The sequence below is a fragment of the Tachysurus vachellii genome, chromosome 6, assembly GCF_030014155.1.
Source record: "Tachysurus vachellii isolate PV-2020 chromosome 6, HZAU_Pvac_v1, whole genome shotgun sequence".
NCBI lineage: Eukaryota > Metazoa > Chordata > Actinopteri > Siluriformes > Bagridae > Tachysurus > Tachysurus vachellii.
The window spans coordinates 11,356,758-11,367,584 of NC_083465.1; the positions used below are offsets into that span (position 1 = coordinate 11,356,758).

The window sequence follows — 10,827 nt, forward strand, 5'->3', positions numbered from 1 at the left end:
TCCTACACGTTCCTAAAACTAACACAAGCTCACATTTGGTACAATACAAGATCTAACACAAAGAAAGAAGGCTTGCATTCTTACACTCAACTGCTGCAAAACAAATAGATATTTACAGAAAAATAAAAGACTGAGGTATAGAATAGGATATATCACCATATTTATAGTAACTGCCCTTTTCAGTAAGAAAAAAAAAAAGAAAAGACAATGCCTAAGTCATGATTTGTTGGTGTTTCAATATGTTTATTATGCTGACATGACTATCCTCTAGAAAGTGTTTCATAAAATATTCTGTAAAATCATTACAATCTTTTACACTGGAGTATTTGAAAGAATAAAGGAAAACATTGTACAGTAACAAGATATGTACGCAGGTACAGTCATAAACCGTTACCAGGTTCTGATGTACTGAGGCCTGATGAATGGAATGTTAAAATACACAAAGTAAAATATTCGCTAATCCTGGTCCCAGAACACAGACAGACAAACAAACAAACAAAAACACCACCATGTCAGTTCCTTCCTTTTCTCTAGTGGTTATCAGATTGGACACACTCGCACACAAAGCACCTACCTCTCCACTGCCACAACCAGATGCTTAAGCCTGTTAAACCTGTTACAAGGGCACCTGTCAGTTTCATTCAAGTCCTGTCCTGAATTAGAAGGGACAGTCTTTTCAACACTCTGGCTTATCTTGATGCTCATCTATCATTAACCAAATTAAAACATTAGCACTCTTTTTTATTTTTGGTACTATGGTACAAACCAGCATAATGCTCTTTGGAAGTCAACACAGCACAAACAGAAATAAGCAAGAAATAGTATAAAGAACTAAAGATTCTAAAATAACTGACATATAAAACAGTGTATGAATAAACTCAAGTGTGTGCCCTCTGACAGGGCAAATAAGTATGTACGCCAAAAACATCTCACTGATATTAGACCAGAAACATTCCTGCAGTCTATAAAACTAGCTTTCACTCATTCTACGTGCACACATACATGTACACACATGCACATACATTTTTGATAGCTCATAGCACATCATCAATCCGCAATACATGAAGTAACAAGCCTCTGCTCAGACAACACAGAGTGTCGAGGAAACGATCAGGATCTCAGCCTAAACCCATGATGAGCCTTGTCAAAAACGTATGGCTGGGAGTGTCGGGTTTTAATAGCTGCAGTCTTGGGTTAGGTGTAGTGGTTATTATAGGTGCACTGGTTAGTCTTCAGACTGAAAGGTAAAACAACAGTAGATCAGATGTTCCAGGAGGACTGCGGCACAGAACTTGATTAATGAAATGTGGTGGATGTTTACTAGTGTCAGGGAGATTAAAGGGTCTTGTCCTAGGCATCCTCAGGTGCCTACGATACAAAGATCATTCCTCGACAACCTGGTCCAGCTGGTGAAGATTCCACATATTCCACAGTGTTTGCTTTTTCACGCAGTGCCTGGATGGCATAAACTCCTATTTCTTCTTTGCTGTGACATTCTTGCACACCCAATTCATGCCATCCTAAAGAAATAAAATTGTGCAGAAATAACTGTAGATGTTTGAAAAGTATTGGGTTCTACAGCATGAAATGAGGAATGATTATGCACAACATAGACATTTTTTGTACCTGGACTCCCTCGCCTGTGAGAGCAGAGCAGGACTGGATCTGCCACATGCGATCTCGAATGGTGTGCAGGTTCAGACCCTCTGCAATCTCTGAAGCTGGTGCAGCGGTGAGCAAGTCTTGCTTATTTGCAAAGATAAGGACAGGGACACCGCTTAGTTTCTCCTCATCCAGCAACTCGGCTAGCTCCTGTGAATAAAACCCCAACAAAACACACAGTAACTGCTGCTGTTTTTATTAACCTCCTGTCTTTCTGTAAAATTACATTTTGAAATTCCTTATTTATTAAAATGTAAACAGTTCAGCCTTTAGACATACACTACATACAGGCTGTGATTTACTTATCCATAACATGCTTCCACTGAATATTTGTGCAGATTTCACGTACACACACATATTAAAATGCTCACCTGTCCTGTTTCCTCAAACCTCTTCCGATCTGCACTGTCTATGACGTAAATCTAAACCAGACAAAGTTCTATTAAGAAAGTGTTCACAGGCATGAAGCACTGACAAGCACAGACATGACAAAGTTTAGCTTGAGCATATTAAAATTTAAATCACATTCATTGGTTGCATTCAGCAAAGCAAAGGAACATCCATTGAGTTTAAGAGCAGCAAAAGGTAAAACACTTACAAGCACATCAGTGTTTTCAAAATAGTTTCTCCAGTATGGCCTGATCTTCCGCTGACCTCCAATGTCCCATACATTTAACTTGAAACCCTGGGATTGCACACTCTTAATGTTGAAGCCCTGGTGAAAAAAAGAAGATGAAAGAGAAACTTGCCTATTTCATTAAAAGGAAATGTTCTTCCATATGGCAGGAGAAATAAAAAGGGGGCACAAAATGTTTCCGTGCATCCTTATTCCGAATAAAACCCATATACATGCATATAAAAGTGTTCAGTGTGCCTTACTTAGAAAGCTGGCTGTGAAGAGATTTATTCATAAATCATCTGTGTAGGCATTTACACAGGAAATGTGTTATTTGTGAAAGTCTCATGCTCTTACTGTAAGTGAGTGTGTACATTTAACTAATGTAACAGCAAACAGCAAAATCATATGCAAATTACACTGATAATTTAACTTATTACTTATATTTAAATTATTTACAATTACACACATAAAATTAAAGAACATATTGTGAAACCCAGTCATTTCATATTAACTTCACATTGACTTAAAAAATATGAATTTAAAATAAAATTAAATAAAGAAAAAAAAAGTTTTAGTGTTCATGATCATCTGGATTAATCAAACTAATTTCTTTTCACCTCATAAAATTTATATACACTAATTCATTTTTTCTATAATTTGGTTCCAGAGGTTGTCCTTTTCAAAGAGTTGCCACACTGTTATATAAAATATATTTTTATTGCCATAGATCTGAGTCAATTTGCAATTCTAACTGTAAGAAGATGCTCTTTGGCATTTACTCATCAAGTGTGTGAGCGTTACCTTTTACCGAGTTTTGTGGGTGTGACAAAATGCAGATCATCCGTGTGGTCGGGATTTTTATCATCATTCTCTCAGTATGAAGAAAAGCAGTGTTTCTGAAGCATTTTAAATCTGGTGACTATGTTCGGTTTGGTTTACGCAAACCTTTACTAATATGTTGTAAATGTAACCTTGATCTGTGTGCATACAGGAAGGTGAATGTAGGGTACTGCTTTGCTGATAGCCCTGTCACCTGTGGTGGTGTTCAGTCAAATCTAAATTTAATATTTACCACAAAACATTTTTGTGGTTGCCCTATTCAAACACACCTGACCTGGTTTATGAGTTTAATTACCAAACCAGAACAGAACTGTTTGAGCAGGAAAAACGATTTATTTGTACAGACACATTTTACCCTGGTTAAACCCTGTACCTGTGTAGGAGTGATGTGACTGATGTCCTCAGAAGCCAGCTGTTTGAGTAGTGTTGTCTTTCCTCCATTGTCGAGTCCCAGGAGCAGGATGCGCACCTCCTGGTCTGGAGCACTCTTCAGCTTTCGGAGAATTGATAATAAACCCTGAAGTATAAAAAAACAAAAACAAAATGTAATTGAAACCTGACCGATTTCAGAAATGAAAAAAAAAGGACAGACCTGCAGTTAAATTCAGGATATATTTCATTTAAGCATTAGACTGAAAACTGCTCTCTGATCCTTCCAGTAGTCAAAACCGGCTTATACAGAAATAACAACACAAAAAAATCCAACATTTATCTCTTGCGTAAAAGTAAAATTAAATCTCAAATAATCAAGAACAAATCATCTGTAAGATGTAATGATGAGAACAAGTGTGATGCGTACAGTATTTGTTCTGATGTTCACGTGTCCAACGTTTACAACAAGGTATTTTTTACAACAATAACCTCTCACAAAATGAAAATATTGATAAACTGCATTCACAGACTGTACCATGGCTTCTCTTCTGACTACTTATAACAAGTTTTGTCATAATTCTTACCTCCAAACTGAGAAAATGTTCACTGAAATTTTCAATGGCGACGAAAAGACTTACTTAATTTATATATTATTGTTATTATTATTATCATCATCATTATTATTATTATTAATGAATTAAAGTCTCATCACAGTTCACTGATAATTAATACTAATGTAAAAACGGTTTATTAGTTTAGGAATAATGCTAATAGTTGTAGTCCACACATGTTGTCTGGAAAACAAGAAATCAACACGACTCAGAATAATATATTTAAATGTTTTATATTTGAATGTTTTCTTGAAAACTAGTTCAGCAGACATTTGTAGCTACTAACAAATAAGTCAGACCAGTAACTAGTTTTAGTTTTCGGATTAGCAGCAAACAATACGGTCAGTTTTAGACTGGATTCAGACCTAAACACAAAGTATGTTAGTCGATAATATTTTACTGTATTTTCTATTCATTGATGACTCATAAGACAGACAGAAACCGCTATCTGGCTCGAGTTAAGTCACAAAATCCGTTAGTTAGCACATTAGCTAGCGACCTAATTTTGTCACGTCAGCTAACGGGGCCTTTAAACACAACACTTTAACGTGCCCATACATTCGTGTGGAAACGTTCGGTCGGCGTGAACTGTACGTGTGATTTCGGTCCGGTCTGTTGTACATTAAACTAATAAACAAATGAATTCGCTACGCACCATGTTGATGGTTTTCCTCCGAAGACGCCGAGGAGGGTTACTAAGGAAGACAGTGACGTCACGTGCTGAGTCGGTTCAGAGATCACCGAGGAGATCCGGTGTGAGGGCGCGTGGAGTCCGGGAGATAACATATACTGTACACACACACATACGCCTTCGTACTGGATTCAGATCTGGTTAATAGGAAATCTGCTGAAAAACACGGTCATGTTCATGGATCCTGTTTGAGACGACTTTTGACAAAAGTAGCCATTAGAAAATGTTTTAACTGCGACCATGAAGGGATTCACATTCCTAATTTTTCCAGTCTAATATCCAGTTTTGGTAATCCTGTGCCCACCGCACCTCCAGCTTTCTGTTCTTGGCGGACAGAAGTGGACCCCAACAGGGTCTTCGGCTGTTGTAGCTCATCAAACTGATGGTTCAATATACATCTTCTGCCAAATACAGTTGTACTGTAATTTTTATGTTGGCTTAAACCAGTCTGGTCAATTGCCAATGACCGTTCTCATCAAGAAGGCAGAACTGTTTGTTTTTCTTTATTTCACCATTCTGAGGAAACGCTAGAGACTTGTGCATGAAGATCCAACGAGATCAGCAGTTACAGAAATACGCAAACTAACCCCCAGTTACAGTCAAATTAACCCCCTAATCACAGTCAAAATGACCGAATCCAATCTAATGGTTGATTAAATTAACCAAAACTGCTGGCCTGTATGACCTTGTTCTAGCAAAATCAATATCATAATGAAACCTTAGTACACAGGTATTTGTACAATCTCCTTTTGCCAGCAAAACGGCACTGAGTCTCCTTTAGCGTTTCATATATTGTAAAATACAAAGCTAGGAATATAAAACCAATCGACAAAATAATCTCAAGTCCTCAGTTTGCTCTTGCAAAAACAGCTCTCTCTAGCTAAAACAAACCTGGACTATTTTATTTATGCACTCTTTTTTTATTAACTGTATTGTCTAGATCCATAATGTGTTGAATTATCTTAAGAACAAAGAAATATAGTGCTGTATAAGAACAGAAATTGCAATTCTTAATGATAATATGATAGTAAACGTTTGATGTTTAACAGAGCATGGAGAAGAAAGAAAAAGTAATCCTTTGCTACAGATTTCAGCAAATTCTATAAATGTACAAATAGGTAAATCATGGCAGTCCTTTGTGTTTCAACAAGCAACACTAAATACACCATCAAAACCACATTTATAAAAAAAAAAAAAAAAATCACGCTTGAATCGCTATAGGATTCAGTGCTGGTGAACGACTTTAAAGCTAATTAACAATATGAACACGCATTTCTTGGTGAAACATTAACCGTCCCTCAACAAACTTTTAACACAAAGAAATATAGTTTTGTTCCAAAATGCCATGTATCCTAAAAGACAAGCAAAAACGGCTTGTATTACACAAACGAAGCATTTGGAACGATACAAATTAACTGTAAAAACACTTCACATTATGCACAAAATGTACATGGAGCAAGTCCACACAATTCCTTTAAAAATTTTCAACTTCACATTTTTTTTGTTTTGCTCTGCAGTCCATTGTAATTGTAATGAAAACAATTTATGGAACATTGTATAAAAATTTCTGACAAATTCATAAACTGTTGAGTTTCTGCTTCTTTTTAGCTGGCTTAATAGCGGGCATTTCCTCCTCAGACTCATCATCTTCATCAGATGCTTCTGGCTCTTCATTGTCTGAAGCTGAATATAAAAAAGGGGGATAATAGTGAGTTATTTAAACAGAAAAAGTGTATTATTGTGAAAAAGTGTACATTTATCACATATTAAAAACAGCTAGCTTCTCTGTACACACCACATCTTCAAGAACACATGATTTAGCATTCTGCAAAGCTGTTCCACAGTAGGTGTTTTTACACAATGAAAATGACCAAATAATGGATGCCTACCAATTGTCTAACTGACTTACATCTTATAAGGATGGATCAATATCAGTAAATGCGCTTTGAGGAATCAGTCCTAGATCCAGGACAAGTAACAAGTGATGAGCACACTGAACAGCAAGATGTCTACAACAAAAATGCAGTGGCTAAACTGGTATTTAACTGCAGATTTCAGATAATTTTAGATTATCCAGCATGGTATATAAGCTTATTTTATACAATTATTTCCAAAATAATAAGTACAGTCTACAACTATAGCCAGATGAACTTGAATTTTCTGAAAATCTGCATACATTCACTTGTTCTTTTCAATATTACTGACATGTATAAAAGGAAAAACTCAAAAAACAACAACAAAAAAAAAAACATCCTCTCTGATCAAATAAGAAATAATGACTAATACTTAATAACAAAAAGTGAAAATTATTAAGTATACAATATAAAGCTGCAGCAATAAAGCTGAAGTAAAATCAGTCAACTGATAATACAGATGACAGTGAATTTACAGTCGATTAAGTTGATCGGTAAGATTTGATTTTATCTGCAGTAAAAACATTTCATGGTAAAATCTGCACAGAACTATGAGTTTTGGGAAACACATTACATCACACATTCAAACACATTCTGATGTGAGGAATAATTTGATACATAATTGTTCCTTTGTGGCCAATGTGAGAAACATGTACAACATTGTTGCTGTTGTTCAGAGTCCCCACAGAAGATCACCTGGTCTGCACACTTGGTGTGGCAGAGGTGTTTGACCATCAGCCCTTCCTGACGCAACCCTCCCATGTTATCTGTGCTTGGGACTGGCACTGAGAGTTAACACTTGGAAACCTGCACAATGTCCCAGGTTAAAACTTGTGCTGTTTATGTTTATATCTATTGATTTTTTCATACTCCCAGAAACACTTTATCAGAAAACAATATTGAACTTCTTTGCTTTAAACAAGGTAAAGGTTGTCTGTGTAAAGGCAATCATGAGATTTATGAGGCATTTATATCAATTAGAATTTGAATTATGTAAAATTAGGCTAGTCCTAAACTAGCAGTAATTTCAAAGTTATAAATGCTAAACCAAACTAAACCAAAAGTGGTACATTTTCAACATGTAAACATGTGCAAAAGTATTTGGACAGTGATGCAATTACTTTGCTTTATTTTAAAATCCACTGTGGTGATGTACAAAGACAATCAAAAAAGTTATTAAAGTGTAGACTTTCAGCTGTAATTCAAGGGGTTTAATTTAAAAAATTAAATATTGTATTTACCATTTAGAAATAACCATATATATATTATATACACACACACACACACACACACACAGTCCTTCCATTTTAACAAGTTCAAAAGTAAGTATACAAACTAACAATTACCTACCAACTAACAACTAATAAATATAAGGATTTTTTTTTTTTTAATTCCTGGATGAAATCCTCTCTCAATGACTGCCTAATGTCTGGAAAAGAGTACTGTGAGGCACTCCTTTAATTGCATTAATCTCTCATGAAATAATGAGAGAGAGAAAAAAAAAGGAATACAACTGGCCATAAAACGTATCAGTCAACAACTACACTGAAGCAGGTGAAGATGGAGGAAGAATGAAAAAATATTTGTAATTCTTTTATTTGTATATTTGTAATAAAACTTCCAAATTCATTGTGGGTGTGTATATAGGCCAAAATATTAAAAATTCTGCCAAAACTATAGCTGTATGACAAATCACAAATAAAATATAAGTTTCAGTTCAATGCAATTTAAGAAATTAAATGCATCAAGAGTTGGACTTGGACTCAACTTACCAACTAGGTGTAATCCACTAACTGTCACTGGCCCAGTTCCTGATTTCAGACGTAGCGTAACAGGTGCCATCAACTCAAATTCTCCCAGGCTTACCTGTAATAGATATCACAACAAAATGCTTAATATGAACAGCTTCAGTCTGGCTTATAGTTATGGTCAGACAAACAAAATGCAAAGTTTCTGTGTGTACAATATTGTGGCTGGAATGGTTAATTGTACGTATACAACATGTCCATAAGTATTTGGACACCTGACGGTCACAAGCCGGTATGTGCTCGAAGAACATCCTCAGTGATGGTCATGTGTCCATACAGTGTACATGAATGTAACCATAACCTGAATAATTAATCACTGAGGCATTACCTATCCAGGACAAAATAAAATATAAGAAACATTATACCGTTTATCTGAATACAAATTTGGCTCATTTTATTGAAAGCTGTTTTAGCACAAACTAGAGATGCTCTGTGATTGATTGTTTGTACACTGCAGCCTTTAGACCAAACAGTAATGGCAACAGAGTGTTTATTCTTAAATAAACATCTAAAATGAATTCACTAAAATTACATTACCATTGGAAGACAAGATATGTGGAGGTTTGCTAATGGGACTGAAATCTTTTTTCCTCTGTGATTCATAGCAGTCACCTCCACCACATTGTTCTCCTCTTTAGCCCCTTCACCAAGGCAGATCTACAGCAGGGGGGATAGAGTTAAGAGAACATCTATGCATTTTTGTACACACACACACAGTGTATATGTGTGTGTGTGTGTATATATATATATATATATATATATATATATATATATATATATATATATATATACACACACACATACATACATACATACATACATACACACACACACACACACAGTGTGTATGTGTATGGCCAGTTATATTAATTTTTTATTGTTCTGTTTCTATACATATATATTTATTTATTCTATCCTTTTAGAATTCTTACTTTTTTTACTTTATCTTAGGCCATAAGAAGGAACAACTATAATAAAAAATTTAAACTTTAAATAACAACTCAAATTATATAAGCAACACAGTATAAATACCACCATAAATATCAATATCAACCTATACACATATACATTTTATATATATATATATATATAAAAATAATGTCATACAAATTTCTGCTACTCACCGTACGGAGTTCTAAAAAATGCTCCAAATCTTCTTCCTCATCTGCTTGAAAAGTGTAGAAAGGTACTTCAGAGGATAATTCACAGCCTTTAGGAGAACAACACAGTTTATTGTGAATAAAAAATCTTACTGAAAAACATCTGACTCGAATTTCTTACTACAGCAAAGTATGTTACTACTTATAACACAAAATTAACTGTATATTTTATACAGATATAAAGTTATAAGTGTATAATTCGAGCTCATATATATAAATCTCTCCTTTGCTGATTCTTGTTAAAACTTCTAATGTGTTTTTTTTTCTTAATTCTGAAAGTTTCTCTCCACCCAAACTGGACTTTTCAGTGCTCGTATAAAGAGATGTATATATTTTGTAGTCCACGTGTTCGCTAGCAAGCTAACACTTAGCTACACAATAAAAAAATGGAAATTCGACTTACTAAACACATAACTTTCCAGTCGTGAATGTGCACCAGTTAGGCTGCTTAAGCTCTCGTCCTCTAAAAAAGCCATGGTTGTTAATACACAAAGACAATTCAACTGAACTGAACGTTAATAACGCAAATGTCCAAGTGAGCCTCAAAACACGTGACGAGTACACTGAGCCAGTCGCAGGGAATATGACGTCACTAGCTCGAGCATGTATTTATTTTATTTTTTTTACAAGCTATTCCATTGGCTATTGTTCTGTTTCTATGTATATATTTATCTATTCAATCCTTTTAAACTTCGTACGTTTTTGTGACTTTATCGTAGGCCATAAGAAGGAACAATAATAATAAAAATAAACATTGAAATTTAAATAACAAATCAATTAATATAAACAATACAGAATAAATATACATCCATAAAATATCTATCAACCTGGAGGATTAAATCAAAGACGTTACCCTAATGGAAGAGTAACTCCTTCATGATTACAAGCAATTTGAAGTGATTTTCTATTGAGGTCCCAGAACTTTTCACACTGTGTTGTAACTTTAACTTTGGATATTTGTTGCAAACCTTTTCACCAAAGAAATGATTGTATTATCTAAGAACATATGAGAATTAACCAATTATGTCGACATTACCAGCAATAAAACATTTACCTCTACCTTTTTTTTTAAACATACTTTATTGTAACGAACCATCTTAGTTACAAAGAAACCTTACAGAAAGTACAACTATATTACATACATATTTATA

At 34.7% G+C, this 10,827-nt stretch overlaps 2 protein-coding genes across 2 annotated transcripts; both read right to left on the bottom strand.

Annotated features, from left to right (window-relative positions):
• Positions 1–222: 222 nt before the first annotated feature.
• arl3a (ADP ribosylation factor like GTPase 3a) lies at positions 223–4,900 on the bottom strand. The gene is made up of 6 exons (XM_060872185.1): positions 4,760–4,900; positions 3,495–3,638; positions 2,261–2,377; positions 2,034–2,084; positions 1,627–1,812; positions 223–1,520 (listed from the first exon to the last, which is right to left on the bottom strand). Exons 1-6 carry the CDS (start codon positions 4,760–4,762, stop codon positions 1,473–1,475), a joined length of 549 nt encoding a protein of 182 aa, XP_060728168.1. The 5' UTR covers positions 4,763–4,900; the 3' UTR covers positions 223–1,472.
• A 350-nt stretch (positions 4,901–5,250) lies between these two features.
• On the bottom strand, positions 5,251–10,246 carry npm3 (nucleophosmin/nucleoplasmin, 3). The gene is made up of 5 exons (XM_060871352.1): positions 10,080–10,246; positions 9,641–9,726; positions 9,054–9,173; positions 8,481–8,574; positions 5,251–6,478 (listed from the first exon to the last, which is right to left on the bottom strand). The coding sequence occupies exons 1-5, from the start codon at positions 10,150–10,152 to the stop codon at positions 6,372–6,374; spliced, it is 480 nt and encodes a 159-aa protein (XP_060727335.1). The 5' UTR covers positions 10,153–10,246; the 3' UTR covers positions 5,251–6,371.
• Between the last annotated feature and the right edge of the window lie 581 nt (positions 10,247–10,827).